General features: G+C 66.4%; 1 protein-coding gene across 1 annotated transcript in view; it reads right to left on the reverse strand.

Annotated features, from left to right (window-relative positions):
- KCNT1 (potassium sodium-activated channel subfamily T member 1) overlaps positions 1–18,657 on the reverse strand; it is a 33,233-nt gene extending 14,576 nt beyond the window's left edge. Inside the window, exons 1-19 of the mRNA XM_045813702.2 lie at positions 18,490–18,657; positions 13,566–13,645; positions 12,804–12,903; positions 10,116–10,172; positions 9,289–9,337; positions 9,160–9,219; positions 8,454–8,528; positions 8,302–8,385; positions 7,537–7,631; positions 6,461–6,641; positions 4,615–4,779; positions 4,370–4,506; positions 3,240–3,303; positions 3,049–3,157; positions 2,718–2,826; positions 2,261–2,410; positions 1,933–2,171; positions 1,496–1,730; positions 289–394 (exon numbers count right to left, since the gene is read on the reverse strand). Of these exons, the coding sequence (XP_045669658.1) occupies positions 289–394; positions 1,496–1,730; positions 1,933–2,171; positions 2,261–2,410; positions 2,718–2,826; positions 3,049–3,157; positions 3,240–3,303; positions 4,370–4,506; positions 4,615–4,779; positions 6,461–6,641; positions 7,537–7,631; positions 8,302–8,385; positions 8,454–8,528; positions 9,160–9,219; positions 9,289–9,337; positions 10,116–10,172; positions 12,804–12,903; positions 13,566–13,645; positions 18,490–18,491 (2,097 nt within the window). The 5' untranslated portion in view covers positions 18,492–18,657. The remainder of the gene's footprint in view (positions 1–288; positions 395–1,495; positions 1,731–1,932; positions 2,172–2,260; positions 2,411–2,717; positions 2,827–3,048; positions 3,158–3,239; positions 3,304–4,369; positions 4,507–4,614; positions 4,780–6,460; positions 6,642–7,536; positions 7,632–8,301; positions 8,386–8,453; positions 8,529–9,159; positions 9,220–9,288; positions 9,338–10,115; positions 10,173–12,803; positions 12,904–13,565; positions 13,646–18,489) is intronic.
- Between the last annotated feature and the right edge of the window lie 4,376 nt (positions 18,658–23,033).

Consider the following 23,033-nt stretch of genomic DNA (forward strand, 5'->3'; position numbering starts at 1 on the left):
ACTGAGGGCTGCGGGACAAGGGGCGCGCTCTGAGCGGCCGGTGGACCGGACGGGGAGCTGAGTGCGTCCTTGCTCCCGTGAAGCAGGCAGGGGTGTGGGGAAGGGGGCTCCACCTGCTGTCAGGTGGTCTGGGAAAAACGCGCCTCTGAAACGGACGCACGTCTACGGAGGACGAGAGCAAATGCAGTGAGTCTGGGCAAAGGCCCAGGATTTCTTTCTTTTAGCTTTTCCAGAAACTTGCAGTTACCTCGAAACGCAAGTCACGCAGCGCGCAGGGGCGCCACCCACCTTGTCCAGCCGCAGGCAGCAGAACGGGGCCTTCACAGGCAGAAGGTGGCACAGGGTGGGGGAGCTGCCGATGTAGGGCGAGTTGGGCGGGTAGCCCTTCACGTACCTGGCGTGGGAGACAGGAGCCCGCCTGTCCGCGAGGCCTGGGGGCCCTGCTGGGCCCCTGCAGCTCCGCCCCAGCCCGCCTGCCCCCCACCCAGCCCGCCTGCCCCCCACCCAGCCCTGGTCCCTGGCCCCAGAGCGCCGCAGGGCTGTTCCCCTGGCGGCCACACGGAGGCGCCAGACCCCGCGGACTGAGTGTGGCGGAAGGAGGGCTCTGAGGTGAGAATCACGCATCACGCACACACACGCACTACACACATGTGGACACACACACGAGCTTACACGGGGCCTGGAATCACGGCCATAGCCCCAGGGTCGCGTCCTCCCTGAAGCCCCCAGCACCCCAGCCAGTGGGCAGACCCCGGCCCTCGGCCCCTCTCTGCTGGCTGCTCGGGGCTGGGCTGGTCTCCCCAGCAGCACCCAGGGCACCCCACACGGGGGCGGCCACAGCCCGGCCCAAGCAGCAGCGCGGGAAGCGGACGGCCTTCTGCTCTGTCTCCAGTTGGCTTAAGGGACACGGCCTCAGCGGCCAGCCACACCCCCTGCCCCGGGTGTCCAGCAGCCCCGGGCAGCCCCCTGGATCTCAGACCAGTCCCGCTTTAAGGCCCATCTGCTTCATCTGGGAGCCATACGGAGGCCGGGAGCAGAGGGGGCAGTGACCACAGCCTCGCTGGGGGAGCCCGGGCACCTGGCCATGGTGTTGGTATCAGGGGGCCGCCTGTATGTCCCAGCCAAGGCCAAGTGGCCAGACACAGGCCAGGGCAGGAGGAGGGCTCCAGATGGCCAGGGGTCTCCAGGCCTGGATGGTGCCTCGTAAAGGGCTCCCCTGTCTGTGACCTCCACAGACAACGCTCAGACCGCCAGCCCTGCTGAGCAGGCCGGGCGCCGCGGTGTGGCGGCCCAGGGTGCGAGGCGGAGGGGGGACGAGGGGGCAGGCGGCTTTCACATCTGTGCGGAGTCCCCAGAAGATTCCATTTGCCGAACACGGTCTCCCGTGAAACCCACGGGGATATTTCCCTCCCCACGCGCTGGCCACAGCCCACAGGCCTGTCTCTGTCCCCCCCACCCGCCATCGAAAGCTTTTGTCCTGGCACACGGCACTCACTCCACCACAGACAGCCCCTCATCGTCCGACGGCGTCATCTCGTCCTCCGACGGGTCACTCAGCAGGTCGCAGGGCAGCAGGGCTGAGCTGTCTGCCAGCTCCAGGACGGGTGCGATGCTGGGCCGCCGGCTGCCCGAGCCGTTCTCTGTGGGCAGCGCGAGCTTGCCGCCCCCGCTGCCCCCGCCACTCTGTGCCGGCAGGCACTCTGTGTTCTGGAGGTCCATGGCCACTGTCCCTGGAACAGAGCAGCTGACCTCGGCTGGCGGCTCCTCCCCAGGCTCTCCCGGGGGCGGCTGGTTGCCGGATCGCAGGCGGGACCCCCGGCGCGGGGCACCCCCTCCCCCAGGCACCAAGACACCAGTGCCCACGAGGGTGCTGCAGGAAGGTGGGGACAGATGGGGACCCGGAGACGCAGGGGCGCCCGTGCCGCGCCTCACCCACGGAGGCCACGATGCTGTGCATGGGCAGGCGGGAGGACCCGTCGTACAGACCCTGCCCCGAGAAGCCCTTCTTCTCCTGCTTCTCCTCCTGCTTGACGATGAAGGCGGAGTTCTCCTCCTTGGTGACGTTGATGTAGAAGCAGGTGTCCGAGGCCGCCAGGCTGTGCCGGGGCCCCGGGTTCAGCAGGATGCTCTTGTCGTCCCCGCGCTTCAGCCCGATGAGGCACACGCCGTACCTGCGCGGGCGCGGCCTCAGGGGCTGTTGGCGGCCATGCGGCGAGCAGACCCGCGTCCCCAGCCCCCGCCCTCCCGCTGGGGCGCGTACTTTTTGTGCGCGTGGAAGGCGGCGTAGGTGAAGCTCTTGCCCTCGTACTCGCGGAAGAACTTGCTGTCCCCCATGCGCACGTGGTACACCTCGTTGCCCGAGCAGCGGCCGTACATGCGCTGCCACTGCTCTGGGGACTCCTGGCCTTCCCTGCACAGGCGGCCGCGGCGTCACGGGGTGGGGGGGGAGGGACGCCGGGTGGGGCGGCCCTGCGCAGCTGAGCCTCGGGGGTGGCCTGCGGGCTCTCGACCCCTGCCCGGTCCCTGCCCGGGCTGCACGAGCCGCCGAGGACCTGCACCTGGGGGCCCCCGGCCTGGTCTCCAGGAGAAAAGACAGCCTCCAGCGCTGTGCGGGTCCCCCCAGCCCGGTTGCGGCGAATCAGACGCACCTTCTCCCCCAAACCCAGGGCTCTCCCGGCACCACCCTGGCCGCTCCCTGCCCCACCCCCCGCACTCACTGGCCACGGGACGTGTGCACCAGCAGCGTGATGAGCGTGGACGTGGCGGGACAGATGCAGTTGAGGGCCAGCATGGCGTACTTGCACTCCTCCTCACACACCACGTGGTCTGCGGCGGGAGGGGCCGGGTGGCCGCCCAGGCCTCGCTGCCCCCAGAGCAGGCGCCCCCCGCCCAGCGCCCTCCCCGTGGGCTCCGCGCCCCACGCCTGCTGAGCGCACTCAGCTGTGTCCCCCGCTAGGCCTCCGCGAGCTGGCGGGTGCTCCAGCCCTTCCTCCGCCCCAGCTGGCAAAGGGCCACTCACCTGGGGGCACACCCACGGGCGCCACGTACCTGCAAACTTGACGTGGAACTTGTTCTCGGGCTTGAGAATCTGGACATAGAGGGGGCAGTTGGGCGCGAAGTCCTTCACGGCCCAGGCACGCAGGATGGTCTGGTGGTCCTGGGGGGAGGCGGGGTCAGTGCTGGGGGGCGGCAGCAGGGTCCTCCTGCTCTGGCCCGGGGCTGGGGGCCGGCACACTCACCGCCGCCGTGCGGTCCACTTCGTTGCGGCTGCTGAGGATAAAGCAGGCCTCCCCGTTGTCCATCCTGCAAAGCACCAGGGCTGAGCGCTGCCTGGACCGGCCACGCTCCCATCTCAGACGTCAGGGGCTCAGGGCAGAGGCTGGAAGGGGTGGGCCCGTCGAGACCCCACCTCGATCTGAGCTCATGACCTGGCATCAGGACACTGACCAGCTCGTGGGGGACCCATTCTCTATGACCTCATTAAGCCAGGGCTGGGCTGGGGTACAGAATGGGGGGGATCGCATGGTGGCAGAGAGGCTGGACACTGCCCACTTGCCGGCCTGTCCCTCCCAAGGTCTGGGGACCTGGATAACCTGTTCTGCTCTCCTCTCCCACCCTTGAGAGCCCCTTGGCTGCAGGGGCACCGAGGAACGACTCACACCCCAGAGCAGGGAGGCCTGGTCCCTCCTGTCCACCCTAGCTCATCGCTTGTCCCTGCCAGACCTCTGCCTCTCCCAGCCCCTTGGCCTGGAGCTGGGTGCTGGGTCACAGGAGAGGCTGGGCCCCCTGACCCCCGCCACCTCCAAGCTGGATTCCTTTCTGAAACGTTACAGGTGGGACAGTGGGACCCAGGGCTCAAGAGGTGGGCACCCCGGCTGTCCAGTCTCCTGCTTCCCCTTGGCCTGTACAACCCACATTCCATCACAAAGGAAGAGCCGAGATCCCTGGAATGAAGGTGTGATGAGGGGGTCTCCTGGCATATCCCAGAACAGGCACGGGCACATTCTGGAAAGTTCCATCTAACAACTTAGTCTTCTTACCTCAAGTCACTCTGTCAGCAAGTCTTTAAAAGAAACCTTGCCCACAGCCCAGGTCTTGGCTCCACCTGGAGCCACTCCTGGACCTGACGCATCTCCCAGATGCCAGAGCAGTGGGGGATGGGAGTTGTGGCAGGCTGACCCCAGGGCACGGGAGGACGGGGGGCTGGGCACGCCCTGGTGCTCTGACGCAGTGTCAGCGTGGGGCCTGGCTGGCCCCGGGCGGGCGGCGGGCACAGAGCCAGAGCTGCCGGCCGCCCCGCTGACCCTCCCACCCTCGGACCCCGCCCAGACAGGCTCAGGGCCCCCCCCACTGCCGGGCTGGCGCTCACTTGGCTCGCATGAGGTCCTGGTCCTTGAGCGCGGAGCCCTGGAGGTAGATGACCCGCTGGGACCACAGGGGGATCTGCAGGACCCTGCGGACCTGGATGTCCATCTCGGTAGGACACAGGATGACCACGTAATAGTCCTGCAGGGGGCCCGGGCTCAGTCCGGCCACGTCACCCCCAGGCCCCGTGTCCGCGCGGGGGGGGGGGTGGGTGGGAGGGCGGGGCGGACCCCCCGTGGTGCGCCTCACCTGGAGCCGGGGGTGCGCGTAAAACTCGTTCAGGAAGTCCATGAGGAGGTCGATCTTGAGGGAGCTGACGCACAAGATCACGTGCTTCTCCGTCTGCGCCCGGTGGCGGCTGTAGTTGCCCCCCGACTTCTGCCGCTCCATCCACAGGTAGACCAGCTCCTCGAACTGCCGGGGAGAGCGGCTGCGTCCCAGGTGGCCCGGGGCTCGGGGCCGCGCGGGCAAGGGTGCTCGCCCTTGTGGGAGCCGCTCACGCGGAGCCCCCCTCCCCCCACAGCAGAGAGCAGGACCCGCGGCGGGGGGGGGGGGGAGCCACCCGAGGGGCACAACAGAGCCCAAGTGACCGTGACGCGATGCCCAAGTCTGCACTCCCAACATGCAAGTGATGATGAGACCTTGGGGTCGCCGTCAGCCCCCAAGATTCCTTTTGGAGAAGCCTGGAGGTGTCAGGAAGTTCTCAGGCAGAGTCAAAAATCCAGACCCCGGCGCGGAAGGGCACTTTCGGTACCCGTGGGGTCCCACCCACCCCACCCATGCCTCCTGGACGCCAGCTGTGTATCATGAGTCCTTCAAATTAGGAAAAGGACGGATACAAGTGGCCCAGGGAAGGGAGCAGGGCTCCGCGGAGCCGCCAGGGTGCGGGCGGCCCCGTCTCCAGCTGTTCCCCCTCCCGCTCCGAGGCCCACGGTTTAATGCAGCCTCTGGCAGCGGCAGCGGCTGCGGCAGCCGCCACCCTTCCGCGGGCTCACCCGTGCTGGAGGCACCTAGTCTCTCGCCGAAATGGGATCATTTCAATGAATTTATGGCGCGTCTGCTAGGATCCGGGGACAAGACCCGTGGCCCTGAAGCACAGGACCGGCTTCACCACCAGAGGGGCCTGGGACCCCAGGGGGTCCCCTGTGCAGGGTGGGGGCTGTGTGCCATGGGCGCCGGGCCTCAGCCTCCTCCTCGACAAGATGGCACGGTGGGGTCTGCCTCCTGGGGCCGAGCCGGGGCCTAAGGGACCTGACCGTGCCAGGTTCAACCGTGTCCCCTAAGATTCATGTCCACTCGGAACCTCCCCGTGGGACCTTATGTGGAAACAGGGTCTTTGCAGGTGTGATTAGTTAAGGCGAGGTCAGGCGGGATTGGGGTGGGCCTCCTCCAATGTCTAGTGCCCCTAAAAGGAGGGCAGAGGACGCAGAGGGACACACAGGGAGGAGGCACATGAGGACGGGGGCAGGGATGGGAGGGATGCAGCCACAAGCCGGGGGAGGCCAGGGATCCCCAGGGCTCCGGAAGCAGGCAGGGCGTGAAAGGGAGCCTCCCTCGGGGTCTCCAGAAGGATCCAGCCCTGCCGACACCCCGGACTCAGACTCTGGCCTCCAGACGGGGGACGGACATTTGTGCCGTGTGAAGCCCCCTGGCGGCTGCCCGCGGATGTATGGCGAGTGTGGTCAGCGGTGGCCACTGCCACCTTCCGGGAGGGGGATGCGGCGGGCAGGCCGCTGTCTTTGCTCTTGTCCGAGGGCGCTAACCGGGAAGGACACGGGGAGGAAGCGGGGACAACCCCCTTCCACCTTCCAGGAGGGGGCGGGCAGCTGCTCCAGCCCTGAGCTTGCCGCAGCCTTGATCCCGAGCCTCCCCCCGCCCCCGCCCGCCCCGTCGCCACCAACAGACCGCAGTGCCCCATCCAGAATGCCGCCCCTGGCTCCTCGCCCCGCTGGCCGTGGCCTCACCAGCCCCAGGCCCCCGGCCACCCCGCAGGGCCCGCGGCGAAGGGGTCACCCCCTCCCAGCCCCCTGAGGTCTCCGTCAGCCCCGGCCCCTGGCTGCTCGTTCCTGTGCGGGGCGCGGGGCCGCAGGCGCACCTGCAGTGGCAGCACCACCAGCGCCACGCAGATCATGACGACCACCAGCAGCTGGGACGGCCAGATCTTGGGCGTCACGTCGCCGTAGCCCACGGTGGAGAAGGTGACGATGCAGAAGTAGAAAGCCGTGAGCAGGGACAAGTTCTCGCCTGCCCGCTCCAGGTGCTGGATGCCACAGGTCCTGGAGATGCCGGCGGTCAGAGGGCCGTGGGCGGGGCCGCGGCTCTGCCGGCCCAGGTGCCCCGTCACTGGCAGGGGGACCCCCACCCCACACGCGGTCCCGAGTCCGGCTCAGTCCCTGTGGGCTCCGGGTGCTTCCCCCGGTCTGCCAGAGCCCGCACAACCCAGCCCTTCGGATTTCCCCCGATGTTCCGTTTCCAGCGCACGGCTCTTTCGAGGCCCCTGGAAAACGTGCCTCGAGGGTGGAGGCGGGACTGCACTGGTTGAATGTGGGCCTGGGGGGCCAGTGGGGGTGGGCGTGCCCAGCTGTGACCCCCACGTGCCACCTCACCTCTGAGCCCCCTCCTCACCCAGGAGGCCAGACGGGGTGTGGGGCTTGCCCAGCCCCTCCTAGGCCCGGAGCAGGACAGCCCTGCTTCCCACGCCTGTGGCCCCGAGTCCCAGTCCCCAGACAGAAAGTGTTGCTGGCAGGGCCTAGGGGGCCCACAGCACACACCATGGGGTGCTCAGCACAGAGAGGGGCTCAGAGACCCTCCCCCAGGGGGCCGGGGGCCGGGAGAGAGCAGGCCGAGTCACCCAGAGCTCTCCGCCCTACGGGCGCGGGTCCTGCTCTATGGAGCTCTGGGTGTGTTGGGAGGGCGTGGCGGAGGGGAGGCAGGAAGCACATGGCCCTCCTTCTCTCCTTCCCAGGCCTCGGTGCCTGCCCCGCATCCTTGCCTGGGGGACAGGAGGTGGTGACCAGCTTCCCCAGCACCGGGCAGGGCCAGTCCCCGGCCTCCTCCTAGAGAAGCTGGCCTCGGGCCCCCGCCGCCTGGGAGTGTGGGCTCTGAGCCGCCCCCCGGGGCTCTGGACAGCAAGGCGAGGGGCTGGTGGGACTCCCTGCGGGGCGCACTCACCCCGTGAACACCAGGCACAGCAGGGTGCAGAAGAGTATGAGGACCTGGTTGAACATGGCCGACTGCGTGCGCAGGATGGCACGGTGGAAGTCATTCTGCGGGACGCGGGGCTGTCAGGGCCAGAGCCTCGGACCCGCCACGGAGCCGGGGCCCTTCTGGCAGCACATCCCAGGGCTCATGAGCAAGCGAGAGAGGGGAGGTGTACCGGTATCCCAGGCCCCACTGCGGGGCACCTGCCCTCAGCCCTCAGCTCTCTGCAGACCCCTCTCGCCTCCCTCCCGGGGGGGGGGGCAGCACTGGGGGCACAGGACTGGAAAGCCCGGGCTTTAGTTAGGATGGGGGTGAGACCAGGGGGCCTGGGCTCGGAGGGGACGGCCACCCTGGGGGAAACCCGTGTCAGGCTGCCTGCTGACAGCTCTGCAAAGGGATCTTGGCCAGACACTCAACAGAGGGTCTGTCCGTGGACCTGGTCTCTGTGGCCCATTTGCTCTCGCCCCTCCTCCCCGCAGCCACTTGTCTCCTGGGCTCAGGCAAAGCTCTGGGCTGAACTCCCTCCGCAGCACCGAGGCCGAGGTCAGTCCCGGTCAGGACAGAGACGGAAGGGCCCAGACGCACGGGCCTTCCGCGGTGACAGAGATAGCACGCTTCTGCTCATCACCCCGGCCTCCTGGGGCACCGAGGGATGGTGGCCAGCTCCCCGCCAGGCCGGGGGCGTCCTGGGGGGCTCAGCACCCAGGCCAGGGGGACGGGAGCTACCGGGCTTACGATCATGTTTTCCAGGGCGTGCTTGGCCAGCCAGCAGTTCAGGAACACGGGGATGAACAGGTTCCTCAGGGGCGCCCAGAATATCTGTGGAGGAGACGGGTCAGGGGGCTGGGGCTGGGGGCGCCCCCCTCCTCCGCCAGCTGCTCACCCACCGTGACGATGAAGGGTAGCGTGTTGATCATCTCCAGGATGAAAGAGACACGGAAGATCTGCTCCCAGATGTTGCCCTGGGGGCCGTGGGGCAGGAAGAGAAAGACAGGCCAGCCAGGGGGTTGGGGAGCGGGGTGGGGGTCGGGGAGCGGGGTGGGCGTCGGGGAGCGGGGTGCGGGGTGGAGGTTGGGGTCCGGGAGCGGGGTGCGGGGGGAAAAGCCAGCCAGGGGGTCGGGGAGCGGGGTGGGGGTCGGGAAGCGGGGTGGGGGTCGGGGAGCGGGGTGGGGGTCGGTGAGTGGGGTGCGGGGTGGAGGTTGGGGTCCGGGAGCGGGGTGCCGGGGGAAAAGCCAGCCAGGGGGGCGGGGAGCGGGGTGGGGGGTCGGGGAGAGGCGTGGGGGGTCGGGGAGCAGGGTGGGGGGTCGGGGAGCGGGGTGGGGGTCGGGGAGCGGGGTGGGGTGACGGAGGGTCAGGCCAGGTGGGGGGTCGGGGAGCGGGGTGGGGGTCGGGGAGCGGGGTGGGGGTTGGCGAGCGGGGTGCGGGGTCGGGGAGCGGGGTGGGGTTCGGGGAGCGGGGTGGGGGTCCGGGAGCGGCGTGGGGGGTCGGGGAGCAGGGTGGGGGTCGGGGAGCAGGGTGCGGGGTCGGGGAGCGGGGTGGGGGTCGGGGAGCGGGGTGGGGTGACGGAGGGTCAGGCCAGGTGGGGGCACTCACTTTGTAGCTGAGGTAAATAAGAAGCATCGTCTCCAGGAAGCTTATTATGGCCACGATGACCTAGGAGGGGCGGAGCCTGAGTGGGGCTGGGGGGAGCAGGGCCCACCCAGAGCCATGCCCCCCACTCACCTGGATCGCCCACAGAGTCATCTTTCTTTCCACCCAAAGGATGGGTGCCCTGGGGAGGGAGGGAGGTGAGCCTCGGGCTGTTGTCCCTCAGCCCTCCAGGCCTCTGCTGACCCCAAGCCGCTTCTTGGGCGGATGGAGGGCACCAGCCTTGCCCCCGGAGGGAACAAGAACAGGAGGGGGAGGGGAGGCTCCCCAGGAAAGGAGGCCAGACCTGAAGCTGGGGGGCATGGGGCAGGGCTGCAGGCTCAGTGGGGTCCTTCACCCTGGACGGGCTCCCTGGGGCAAGTGCAGACTGAGCCCGGGGCTCCCTTCCTCCCCAGCTGGACTCCGGGTTCCCGGGAGGTGCAGGCCAATGGGGGAGGGGGCAGGGTCTGTCGGAACGCTGGTGGTCACAAGGACAGGGCTGTCTGCACAGGGGCTCTGGGTGCTGGGGACGAATTAAGTGAGGCCAGAAACCAGAAGCCCCTCCATCCAGGAGGTGGCCGAGGCCCGAGGGATTCCTAAACTCTGGACCGGGCATCGTGGTCGCTCTGGGGCCACTTCCACTGCCTGCCAGGGACATGGCTCTCCTCACCCACAGGAGGGGCAGCCACGACTGACTGAGGCCTTCCCTGCTGCCCCCCTCCCCACCCACGGTCTGCGGGCTGAGCTGGAGTGGGGGGGCTGCTCAGTCAAGTCACATGTGGTGACATCTAGAATTTTAACACCACCCCTGAGACCTCAGGTGCTCTGCGCGGACAGCCCGGCATCATCCCAGCGCCCAGGCTGCACATCCATCCCGAGGGGCCGGGCCAGGGCAGGGGCCTGGAGCTGGCCGAGGAACTCACCAATTGATCTCGGACGAGGAGCCGTTGAAGGTGTAATTCTGCTTCGGGCAGCCCCAGCTGTGTGGAGAGACAGAGCTGGCCCAGCTGAGCCTCCGGAGAGACGCTTCCCAAGGTTGCCATGGGCTCAGGAAGCACAGTGGGTGACCACCCACCCCACCCAGGGCCAGCTCCCTGAATCTCAGACAGGCTAAGAGGCAGCCTGCCCCCACCCCACAGACCCCCAGGCAGGCAGGGTGGGAAAGCACGCCATGCTGGGACAGGAAAGGCAGAGCCCAGGGAAGAGTTGGGGATTCTGCCTGGTCTGACAGGAGGTTGCTGGGGAGGGTTGGGTGTGGTCGGAGATGGACTGCAGAGCATTCAGTGCCCGCAAACAAGGCTGGACGATGCGTGAGAGATAGGGAAGGAAAGCTGAGCTCCCACCCAGAGGTGCTGACTCCGAGACGCATGTCCTGAGTCACTCCCAAGAACAAGCCTCTACACCAGCTGGATGCCCAGCCCCTGGGAAGGTGGTAGGGGCATGGAAGACCTGCTCATTCTGCCCCACGATGTAACCAACTCCAGGGTCACTGACCAAGGGGAACTCACTCTCACAGAGCCCCAGTGGTTATAGGCAGCTCCCTCCTCCTTTTCTTCCAACTGACCCACTTCCCTTGAGCCTTACTGGGGCTACTGTTGCAAAATCAATGCTCACAGACGTGGCTGGCTGTCCTCCCAACCACCCACCATCCATCTACCATCCATCCATCCACCTACCATCCATTCATCTATCCACCATCCATCCATCCATCCATCCAACCATCCATCCATTCACCTACCATCCATTCATTCATCCATCCATCATCCACCCACCATCATCCATCCATCATCCACCCACCATCATCCATCCATTCATCCACCCATCCATCCACTTACCATCCATCCAACCATTCATCCACCATCCATCTATCTGTTCATCCATCCATCCATCTACCCATCCATCTATCCATCCATCCATCCACCATCCATCCACCTACCTATCCACCCACCATCCATCCATCCTTCCAAACATTCATCCACCATCCATCCAACCATTCATCTACCATCCACATGGCATCTATCCATCCACCCATGTACCCACCATCCATTCATCCACCACTGACCATCCATCCATCCGTCCATCCATCCACCGATTCACTCACCATCTACTTTCTATCCAATAAACCATTCATCCACCATGCACTCTTTCATAATTTATCCATCCACCCACCTATCCACCCATTCTACCCATACCTCCACCAGGCCCCTCTTCCATCCATTTGCCCTCCCCCCTGCCCATCCATGTGCTAGGCACTGGGCAATGACTATGATAGACGTGGTCCCTGTAGGGTTGTGGAACCAGATGTCTCAAGAGCCTCTGGGAATGGGAGAAGGTGGGATGAACTCAGGAAAGTGGCTTGAAAGGCAGAGTCCCCAGTTTTCCTTCTCAAACCACCATGGCTGAATCTGTGCAACCCCACCCGGGATGAAGACAGGAGGGGTCTTAAGCGAGGGTGAAAGAATGTCTGGCTTGGGGACACCAGGCCCAGCTGCACGCAGGGGGTTAAGTGCAACTTGCACTGTCCTTAGGCCCCAGCTTCCTCCCGGGCTTGGCCTGGGAGCCCAGTGGCCATGCTTTACCCTCAGGGAAGAGGCGGGAAAAATCTGCCCTGAGGAGGGAGCCCGTTCACCCAGATGGCAGTGATGACCAGACTGCCCGACCTGACGGTAGGGCCCTCAGCATCCGAGTGCCCACTCTTAGTGTGAGCAGCTAAGGACACTCACTCCGCGTGAGCTCAGGAGAAGCAGAGACTGAGCCAAAGAGAAAACCATAAGAAAGAATCTGGGTTACAGACGTCACCTCAGGAAAAGCGGGAAAGCAGTGCCTGCCTGAAGCAAGAAGGAACTCTCAGAAATTAAAGCACGATGCGGAAAGATTGAGCCGGCTGCAGGTAAGCTAAGGAAGTTGCACAAGAGGAGAAACGGGAGACAGGCTCGTCCAGAACCACACGCCCAGGCATCGGAAGCCCAGAGACAGTGGAGGGGAATGGGTGTAATCTTCCAAGGCCATGTTCTCCCTGGTCCGGTGTGGGAGAGAAGGGGCCACGCCAAGGTGTCCCACAGACTGCCAGACACAGGCACACAGAGAAGACTCCACCAGCCCGTTGGGAAGAAAGGTGTGCTTCCCACGGGGACGACGAGCAGAAACGGTAGCAGGAAGACCGCGCAGCGAGAGGGGTCGTGGCCGATTCCCCTGTACTTGTGAGCTGCGAGACAACTCAGACCTGAAGGTGGGCCGCGCGTGCTCCATGCCAGTGAGCGGTCCAGGAGGGGCAGGTGGGACCACGAGCAGCCCCGAGAAAGGAACCAAGAGGCCCTGCCTGGCTTGTATCCTGCCCCCTCCCCTGAAGGCAGCACAGAGCCACTCGCTGAGCCCCTCCCATGCACCACTGGACGCACACCCAGCCACAGTCCACGCCAGGGCGCCCTTCTCCCCGAGCTGAGCCCGTTGGTCGGCAGGACTCCGAGGGCAGCACCCCGGGCCTGGCTCCGCAGGGGAGGACATTGGGAAAGGACTCCTTGAGGGGCCAGGCCAGGGGCCGGGCACATGCCCCGTGCTGACCCCATCAGCCTCTGTCCCGGCAAGCTGCCGGGAGAAGCCGGGTCACCCACCATCCAATCCCCAGGGCCGGGTCGTCCAGCAGCACGCGCACAATGTACAGCAAGCAGGTGAGCAGCTTGAGGGAGAAGTTGAACAGCCGGATCCTCAGGCCTGCAGCGGACGGGCCACGTCAGTGCTCCTGGGCCACCGGAGTCCCACTGCGGTCCCTGCCAACAGCTCCGCCTGCGCACGCGGAGCCCCCGGACTAGGCTGCCCCCAGGGACTGAGGGACTGTTCTGCACCGTCAGGGGCTGCTGCTGGGCCAGCCTCTGAGAGCCTCCACCCCTGTCCCGCCTTACAGATGGGGTGCAGACGGCTCTCCACGCCACTCGCTCCTGGGAACAGGAGGGTGGGGGTCTGGGGGGCACGCTGATGGACTAGGACCTGGCGGTACCACCTGCATGCCCCATCCTGCATCCCAGGAAGGGTCCGAGGTGGCCAAGCTCCTGCTGGTAAAGCAGGTGGAGGGAACCTGTCGGGGGAGGAGTGGGGTTGCACGGAGGGGACCAGGGAACCTTGCGGGGTGTGGGTAGGAGGGCCCCAAGCCCAGCCTGGTGTCCAGCAGGGGGGCAGGATCCCCAGTTTCCGGGTCCCATCTCCCACTGGGGAGAAGGTGGCTTGAAGCTGAGACCAGGGGCCTTCCCACCCTGCCCTGTGCCCACCGCTCACTGACATAGCTCCTCCTGTGCCCGACCCCTGCCCCACGCAGGCCCCCTGACATAACTCCCCCCCCCCCCCGCTGCAGGCCCCCCCTCAACAGGCCCCCCGCTCACTGGATCTCTGGTTTTTGATGAAGAACAGCTTGAGCCGCTCCTTGAAGGTGTTCTCATTGACGTAGAACTCCACCTGGACCCTGGGGAGGGAGGGGAGAGGAGCATGGGGAGCTCTGGCCAGTGGGGGCTTGAGCAGGGCCAGACCAGCTACTCCCACACGGCAGGAGCCCAGCAGACAGACAGAAGGTGGTGGCGGGATGAGGAGTGCACCCCCCTCCCCCCGCCAGAGTGACCAATGCGCTGGCGTGGTCCTGGCAGACCTGCCCGCCCACCCTTGCAAAGCCGCTGGGCACAGCTGGGGGACAGTCAGAGGCCACCCGCTCAGCACCAGGGCCCCTGGAGGTGAACACCCTTGGGCCCCCAGCCTTGACTGTCACAGGCAGCCAGCCGCCCGGGTTAAATACTCCCTGCGTGGCCCTCAGCATGGGCTCAAAACCTGCCAGCTCATCTATATAGAATGTCCTGGAAGCTGATAGTTGGTCTGTCTGATGGCCCCTGGTGGCTGTGCCCTGAGACTCACTGTAGCCTGTAGGATGGTCAGACAGAGGGGCCAGCAAGATGTGACCTTCCCTGCACTCGCCGTCAGGCCCGCCTTGGGCCCCTCCAGCCTGGGTTGCGCTCTGTCCCTCAGGCTCACCGAACACCTGGCAAATGCCCACATGCCCCGAGTCCTGCCCAGACGCCCAGCATCCTGGGACAGACCATAGCCGACCCAGCACGTCAGTGAGGGAGTCGCCCTGGGGAAGGGCCATCTGGTCCCCGGGGAGTAACATGGAGCCGGAGGCAATGGGCCACTGCCCGGCAGTCTCCTGGCCTCAGTCAGGGGCCTCCTGTGGCCGCTGTGCCCAGCATGCTGGCCTGCTGGGGGCTCGGGGCTCCCAGAATGGAAACTCTGGTGTTGACAGCAAGCAGGACCGGCAGAGCGTGGTTCTGGACCCAGGGCTCCTGTGGCCAGCAGGGCTGTCCTCCCCCGGGCCTCCCGGCCATCGTCCACCAGGGCAGGGGGCTCTGACATGTGGTGGGGGGGCTGTGAACCGAGGCTCTGGCTCCCACTGAGGCAGAAACCAGCACTGCTCTCACCCTGACAGCTCACGGGGCTGCTCGGCCTGGGGTGCTCAGCCTGGGGCTGGCTGCCCCGTCTCCAGGAAGCGTCTGCAACAGTCCTCATTCCCCAAAGCCTGTTCTGGGCAGGGTACGTGACATAGCCGTGGTGGCCATCCGGACCTGCCCTGGTGGTGGGCCCTAGGGAGGGGCCTCGGGCAGGCCGCTGGCACCTCCCTGACCTGCTCCAGGCTGGGGTCCTTGGCCCTGGCCACAGTGGCCTCTGCTGGCCACAGGGCTCAAGAAAGGCCCCAGAGGACGCAGGGGTGGCATGGGCCCCTCTCTACTCTTGCGTCCTGGTGCAGGGCGGTCACCCAGCCACACCGTGGACTCTCGGAGCCGAGCAGCAGGAAGAGCCTCCCACAGACCAGTGGGGTCCAAACCCAGAGCCAGCTGCCAATGTACCCCGTGGCACCCCAGCACACGCCCTCTACCCCAGCGCGCCTTGTACCCCAGCACATGCCCTGTACCCCAGTGCGCCCTGTACCCCGGCGTGCCCCCTGTACCCCAGCGTGCCCCCTGTACCCCAGCGTGCCCTGTACCCCAGCACATGCCCCGTACCCCAGCACACGCCCTCTACCCCAGTGCGCCTTGTACCCCAGCACATGCCCTGTACCCCAGTGTGCCCTGTACCCCAGCACATGCCCTGTACCCCAGCGTGCCCCGTACCCCAGCGTGCCCCGTACCCCAGCACACGCCCCGTACCCCAGCACACGCCCTCTACCCCAGTGCACCTTGTACCCCAGCGTGCCCCGTACCCCAGCACGCGCCCTGTACCCCAGCACATGCCCTGTACCCCAGCACAGGCTCCTTTCCTCTCTCCTCGGAGCACCCCCTGCTCTCTGGGCTTCTTTTGGAACCTGAATCCCACCTTCCGCTGTACGTGCCACCTGGAGCTGGGTCGGGGGCCTGACGGTCTCTTTGGGGAGTTGGTCAGACAAGCCTGGCTGGGCCTGGGCCCAGTCTGCTCAGGTCAGGGGACGGATTCAACTCCGTGAGCCCAAGGGACTCCCCGGGGCCCCAGAGCACCCAGCTCAGGAGCAGACCCTCCCTGCCACTCTGGTCCTGCCACGGCAAAGCCTCAACACAGAGGTGTCCCCAACCCCACCTAGGCCATCCACTCAGGCTTGTCCCCTGGCAGGGCCCTTACCTGGCCAGCAAGGCCCTCCCTGGCAGCCCTCGGGCTCCTTCCTCCTCAGCCTCCCAGGGCACTGACCATGCTGCCCTCCCGCCCCCACCCGCTCTGGTCATCTCCCTCTCCCCCAGACTCCTTGGCTATCCCCCCTCCCAGCTCTGAATGTGCAATGCCCCAGGGCTGGTCACAGGTCCCTCTCAATGCCCATCTGGCCCTCTTGTGCAAGGTGACTTCGAAACCCCAGCTCTCCTCTGATCCCCCCGCTGCCCTCCGACAGCGCCCCTCAGGGTGTTGCTCCCTAGACCAAGCAGGACCAGCCCCTCCCCCACGTCGGACCTCAGACCCACCTCCCCGGGGCCACCCTCTATGCCTCTGAGAGCCCCTGTTCCGCAGGGCTCCACTCCCTTCCAGGGGTCCCACCACTCCTGCCTCCCCTGCCTGTTCCCGCTGGAAGGCTGGATCCCAGCAGGTGACACAAAGGGCCAGAGGCCAGAGTCCCTAGCTCCTTCCTGCTCTCTCTGTTGGGAAAACCCAGGGACCCCTAGCTCCTTCCCCGGCACTCCCAACCCTAACCCAACCTTGCCCCCTGCCCCCACTTTCCGCCAGCCCCTTGCTGCGTGGGAGCCTTTCCCAGTCCCCCTCCACTGCCCAGGCCCATGGGGTCAGGACTACTGACCTGGGGCTGGTCGGGCCCCACACACCTTCGCTTCCAAGGCCCCTGGTCCTTCCCCTGCTCCCCAGAAGTGGAACCCTAGTCACTCCTCGGCCAGCCTTTGTCCCCTTGTGGGGGCAGCTGCAGACACCCATCGGGACAGCGCCCCAAGGCGGTCGGTGGTCAGTGGTCAGTGGCCTGCGATGAGGCAAGAAGGGCTGGCGGACGTGGCCATGTGGATGGAGCCTGCAGGGCCAGGGAGCATCAGGAAGCCTCCCTCACGTTTAATTTTTCATGAGCCGTGGCTGCCCACTTCTGGCACCGTCACGAGAGCAAATGACAAACCGTCCATTTATCCTGAGGTACAGGTAAGGTGATGAGTGTAATTAGGCCCAAAGGGGCGCCGGGCCGATGCAGGAGGAAACGCCTTCCAGAGCCACCCAGACCCCGCAGCCCCAGATTCACGGCACAGGCTGGGCCTGGCTGCAGGCTCGGGGAGCTCGTGGGAAGAAGCAAGGGGGCCGGGGTCACAGACGGTCTGGCCTGGCAGAGGCCCTCGTCCTCGTGGCCCGGCTGCTCCATGGCCCCAGCACAGGTCTGAGCCCCGGCCTTAGCTGGGGAACGAACAGCGAAAGGCCCGTCTGCCCCGGCGTCTTGAGGGTGCCAGGCCGGGGGAGACTTTACCTGCTGTCTCTGCATCTCAGGCTTCTCCCTGGGGTCTGGCTGACCGCTCGCTCCCGGATGGAGGACTGAGTGCGGGGCCTGGGGCCTGGCACCTACCAGCTCGGATGGTGCCAGTGATCAGGGCTGATCTGATTCTGGGTCCCCCCAGTGGCCTGCTCTGTCGCTCACACCGCCCTGGAAAGATGGGCCCCGGGCCATAAATCACGTGTGTGGCTGTAGATGGCGTGTGGCTGATGCCCTCCGTGGGCGGGGGTGTGACCTGGCTGGGGCCGCCCCTCCCCCGATGGCTGGTCCAGCTGCAGCTCAAGGCCCTGAGATGGGGTGGGTGACCAGGCTCACAGGAAGCCGCCTGAGGGAGGGCTGGGAGAAGGGACCTGGGAACGCACACACAGTGCTGTGGCCTCGGGGCTCAGGGTCAGCATCCAGGGCCAGCGAACAGTGCCCGAGCGCACAGGCCAGGGTCCGTTCTCGGCAGGAGGACTGGAGGGGAGGGCTGGGCATGCTGCCAGGGGCCCAGGAAGAAGGTCTAAGGTAGGAGCGGATAGGCCTGGTCTGGGGCCCAGAGGCTGTGGGGAGCCTGCGGCTCAGACAGCCCTTGGCTTACCACCTGGGGTCAGACCACCAGCCCCGAGGCCCGGACGGGCCAAACCTAGGCCCCATCCCTGGGAAGAGTCCTTAGCCCTGGCTCGTCTGCCCTCAGACTTGAGCAGCTCTCAGGCTGGTGACGGTAGGGGTCCAGGCCGAGCAGACAAAAGCCACCTCACTGAGTCCTGCCATGGGGCCCCTCAGAGGGCTCCAGGCTGACTCACCCCTCCATGCACAGAAAGGAAGGTCCAGCAAGGCGGGACCACATCACCCAGTGGCTCGCAGGCACTGGGGGCCCTGGGCTCCCCACGGGACCAGGGACTCTTGAATGTTTGGGGTGGAAGGTCAGTCCCCACCTGGCTCTGCCCCATCCCCACCTGGCTTCTGTTTGAGCGAGGCCCACCACCTGCCTGGGCCCCACCATCTTGCCCATGCTGGAGTGGAACCAAGGAGACCCCCTTTCACCGGCAAAGCAGCTCAAACCTCCCCTACCCGATGCCAGGACAGGACCCGCCAGGCAAGGGTGGCTGCCCAGTGATGAGCCAGGCGGGGGGAGGCTGGGGGTCGTCCATCTCCCTGATGACCAGCAGGCTGACCGGTGGGCCAACAGGTAGGCCCCGGAAGCAGGCCTTCCAGGGAATCCTGGCAGGCAGCTCAGGCACAGATGGCCTGGGCCCCGCGGTCGGCCTGAGGGGAGGGTGGCCAGACATGAAGCACACGGCCACAGGCCAGGCCCACCCGCGTGGCCACAACAGCCGTGCACTCACATGGGGCCGAGATCCAACTGCCCGCTTCCCTTGGTCTGCCGCGGTGTGCTGTCCTCTGCGCCGGAACCCACAGACCGACGGGCCAAAGAAAGGGCAGGGCCCAGGCCTACCTGCCAACCCTGAGGCCAGCTATTCTGAGAAAGGGCAGAGCTTGTGAGCAGCCCAGGGACCCAGAGCAGGACAGACGTGTGGCTGGCCCCACCCCCGCGCATGGGCACTTCCTGAGGCGTGCGGGCAAGAAGCCCTGGTGGGAAGACTGCGGGGCGGCGGGGCACCGCGGTTGGTGGCGTGGGAACCAAGGCTGCTGTGTCCCCACCACTCCCAGCCCCAAGCCTGCAGACTCGCCCATGGGGGGCTGGCAGCCACGTCCCCCCGCACCCTGACCCTCATCAGGGTGGCTCGGGATCCACCTCAAAGGGTGGCTGGAGAGCGGGCTGAAAGGCTTTCCTCTAGCGCCTGCCCGCTGCTGGGGGCATCGCCGGGTCGGGAACCTGGAGGAGCAGGGCAGCCGGGGGAACGGAGGAAGAGCAGGTGGACAGTGGCTTCTTGAACCAGCAGATGAGCTCGGCCTGGGCATTCCCCACAGGGCAGTCCCGCCTGGGACCTGCTGCACACGTGTCAGAGAGGGCCCTTGTCCGGGCGCCCTCGGCTGGGGGAGGGGGCGCTAGGAGAGCCTCCGTGGGCCTCCGTGGGTCCGTGGTGTCTGCTCTACCAGGGACAATGCTGGGGGGGCAGGACCTGCAGCCTCGGCCCTTCGGGAGCCTGCACTGTCCACATCCTCCCGGGGAGCCTGGGGTGCCGGGAGGAGCCCTGCGGGCGATGGAGGGACCTTCCACCCTGCCCGTGACCCACTGCACCACAGGGCCTGGGCCGGCCCAGCCTCCCGGCTCCCACACTCCTGACGGGAGAATCCCGGCCCCAAGTCTCAGGCTGCAGGGAGCCGGGTCAGCAGCCGGAAGCCCAGAGGGGGCGGCGTCGCTGCCGACAATGTCAGCGAGTGAAATCAGGTCCCACTTGGCGGCCACACTGAACGCTGGGGGCCTGGGTGGGCTGTGGCTCCTCTGAGGAGGACTCTGGTCTCCCGGCCTCAAAGCCACCCTCCACCAGACCTAGATCTGAACTGAAGCCCAGAAGAGCCGAGTGCCCGGCGGCCTGGCCCTGCACGTGTCACCCAGGCCGGCTGAGGCTGCTGAGGGTCCCAGCAGTCATCTGCATGCCTGTCCCCGTAAGGGGGTCCCGATTCCCACTGTCTGGCCACTCCCAAGGGCAGTGGCCACCACTGTGGGTGGCTGCCTTGGACAGCCCTGTTTCCCACTGCAGGGCTCCTCCCCGGGGACTGCCTGCTGTCCCGTGCTCAGCCTCAGCTTCAGCCCCCAGGCCCGCAGTTCTGTTGGTGCAGGGAGGTGGTGGCCGGTGCCGCCTCGGGCCTGCTCCTGCCTGGGGTCTCCCCCAGAAGCGCAGGGCCTGAGTCCCCGCCTCCACTCCCAGGTCCGCTGCGGGTGCAAGGACGCTCGTCTGTCCCTGCTTCGGCCCCCTCCTTGCAAGCACTTACTGAGACAGGGAGGAGTCCAGACTGACATCTTCCACAGGAAGCCTAGGGACAGACACAGGTGGTCACGTCAACACGGAAGATGGATGGACCGAGGGCCTGGACTCCTGGACCGGGCGGGAGCACGGACTCTCAAAGAGACTCTGGGCAGGTGCGAGGGAAGTGGGGGCGCACCCATGTGCTTGCTCCCCCCGTCCAGACCCGCGGAGCCCCCAGGCAGGCAGAGGTGTCCACGGGAGGCAGCCCGCAGTGGGGCAGTGACCGCATCTGGCTCCCCTGGTTCCCGAGAAAGCAGCACAGCGCAGGCAGCAGCTGGCACACGTGCCCCCTGCCCAGGCTGGATCCCACCCAAGGCCAAGGCCAAGGCCATCCGCCTTCAGCCCAGGAATTAGGAAAGGATCAGCCTGTTTGGTGAGCTCTCACTGTCCCTGCTCCCGCCAAGCCTGCCCCAGGCACCACGACCCCGGCTCCAAGGAAAGGCCCCACTTTCCACCCGGGAAGCTGATGGGGCAAGGGCCAGTTCCCACACAAGACGGGACAGCCAGGGCTCCCTGGTCTCAAGTCTGCCCACCTCCCCTCTGCTCCCCTGCTGTCTCCGGGCCTGGCCACAGAGCCCACCAGCCCTGCATCTTGACTTCCCAGTGAGAGGACAGGTCGAGGCTGGGTGCTGATGCTTCTTAGGGGGTGCCCAGGTGTGCCCCCTCCACTGACCAGCAATCACAGCTGCTGCCCTTTGGACCGCCGGCCCTAGGGTTCTGCCTGCCTGGCCACATGCAGCAGACACCGAGATGGCTGGGCCTGGGCTGGAGGGGGTGCTGGGAGGGACAGGCTGGTGGGAGCTATGGGGCTCAGGGCACTGGCCGCTGGGGGGCTGGTGGGGGTGTGTGTGTGCAGAAAGTCTACTCTTTGCTGATGATGTGTCCATCTGGAAGACTTCAGGCCCTCTCTTAATCCTCAAAGCAACCATGTTCCAGAAGAGAAAGCACAGGTTCAGAGAGGACCTCTGCCTTCCCAAGGCCACGGGCAGGGAGGAAGGAGCCGGCCTGTAGGGCTGGGGCAGCCCCTCACCCTGGGCCAGGCCACAGGCACACATCCACCCGCTCCCTGGGCAGGGCCCTCTGGGTGGGCAGGCTCCCCTCCTAGTGCCCCAGCCTGCAGCTCCTGGTGCTTGGGTGGGCAAGGCAGGGAGGCAGGACACTCCAGGGAACGAGGTCTGGACGGGGTGTGCTGGGGGGCTGGGCTCCACACGGAGCAGGGGAAACCAGGGCTTCACCAGGGCTCAGCATGGAGTCACAGGGAGCTTCTGGCAGATTCTGCATGTTTGTCTGCTTTGGACAAACATGTTTGTCCTTTCGTTGGCCCAGGCACTGCCCCAGGCCCTGAGCTGGGGTGACAGCTGCACCAGAGGGTGGCAGGAGCCTGGCAGGGCCACAGCCGTTGTGGTGGAGCCAGGAACTCACGGAGAGCGGGTCGGGGGTGCTGGGGGGCATGTGGGGAGTGGCAGGGCTCCTGGAGGAGCACGGGGGCCACATAAAGGGGAGAAGGGCGAGTAGACCTGTGGGGGAGGGGCTTCTGCCTGCTGCTGTTGGACCGTGAAGGCAGGCTTGGGGTCATGGCAAACACACGGGGTCCTGGGAAGAACAGCAGGAAAGCAGGACCACATTGGAGCCCCAAACACCCCAAGATGTGGAGGCTCCGTGCTGGGCTTGTAGCACCCGGGGAGCGCCTGGCTCGGGAGTGCAGAGTGAAACGTGTTTCCTGCAGTCCTTGCTCCTCTTCCCTCCTCAGCCCCACAGTTCACAGGAGCTCCCACGGTCCTGCAAGCAGGGTTGGGCCCTGCCCCTCCAGGCCCATCCTCAGTGGTCAGAGATGCAGCCACGAGGGACGGACTGTACCCAGTGGCCACGCAGTGCAGCCCCCTCCTGGGGCTCACGGGATTCGAACCTGCCAGGAGCACCCCGACCTGTTCCGACCCCGCCCCCGTCAGGCCCCCCTCACCAGGCCCACCTCCCTGGCCCCGCCTCCCCAGGCCCCGCCTCACCTCGCCGGCCCCGCCTCCCCAGGGCCCCCGCCCGCAAGCAGCTGGATTCCTGCACTGTACCCCCAAAGCCTGCCTGTCAGCCCAGCTCTGAGGGAGACCCCTGCGAGGATGTCCCCTCCCCTGCAACTCTCAATGGCGGGGCACAGACAGCTGGATGGCCAAGCGCATGACTGCTCCGCCCAGGCCTTCCTGTTCCCCCTCCTCCCTGGGGACACCTCTTCCTCTCTTTCTGCTTGGGGACCCCCTGGCCTCCGCCTATCGCCTCACACAGGACCTGAGCTCCATCCTGGCCTCTGGCCTTCGGCTCCTCCCCTCCCCCCCAAGGCACCCGCACTCACAGGAGGGTCCCACTGGCCAGCCTGGGCCCTGCCCGCTGGTGTTCTCCTGGCTGTGCTTCCAGGTACCCCAAACTCAGCCGTCGACGGAGTGCCCCCCACACCCCGCTCCCACTCCTCACAACCCCCAGATCCCCGGATTCTCCCTCCTAGATCTTTCTGTAGCCTTTTCCTTCTCACTGGGGCTGCCATGATGCCTTCCAGGGTACCCACCCAGGTGTCCCCTCCAAGGATGGACCAGTGAGCCCCTCCTTCGGTGCAGAACCCAAACCCTGGGGGTGCAGTTTCCCAGTAATCAGGCCTTTCCTCTCCTGCCCTGTCTGTCCTTCCGGGTCAGCGTGCTTGACCTGCCACAGCACCTGGGAAGAGCGAGCCACCCAGCACCTGTTGTGGGCACTCTCTGCTCCTGTCCAGAATAAACTCCGTGCCATGCACCTAACGTCTGGAGACACAAGGCTGCAGGGCTCCAGGCCCTAATACCGTGTAGCTACAGACTGTTCCCTTTGCTCTGCGGAAGGAGGCCGATGAGGACCCTGTACTTGCTGGGGACAGAGCAAGTCACCCATGTAAGCGCCAGCACAGAACTGGGGGCAGGAGAGTGCGGGGATGGGAGAGGGCT

This window comes from Ursus americanus, chromosome 18, assembly GCF_024610735.1.
Source record: "Ursus americanus isolate L20-20 chromosome 18, mUrsAme1.1.p, whole genome shotgun sequence".
Classification (NCBI taxonomy): domain Eukaryota; kingdom Metazoa; phylum Chordata; class Mammalia; order Carnivora; family Ursidae; genus Ursus; species Ursus americanus.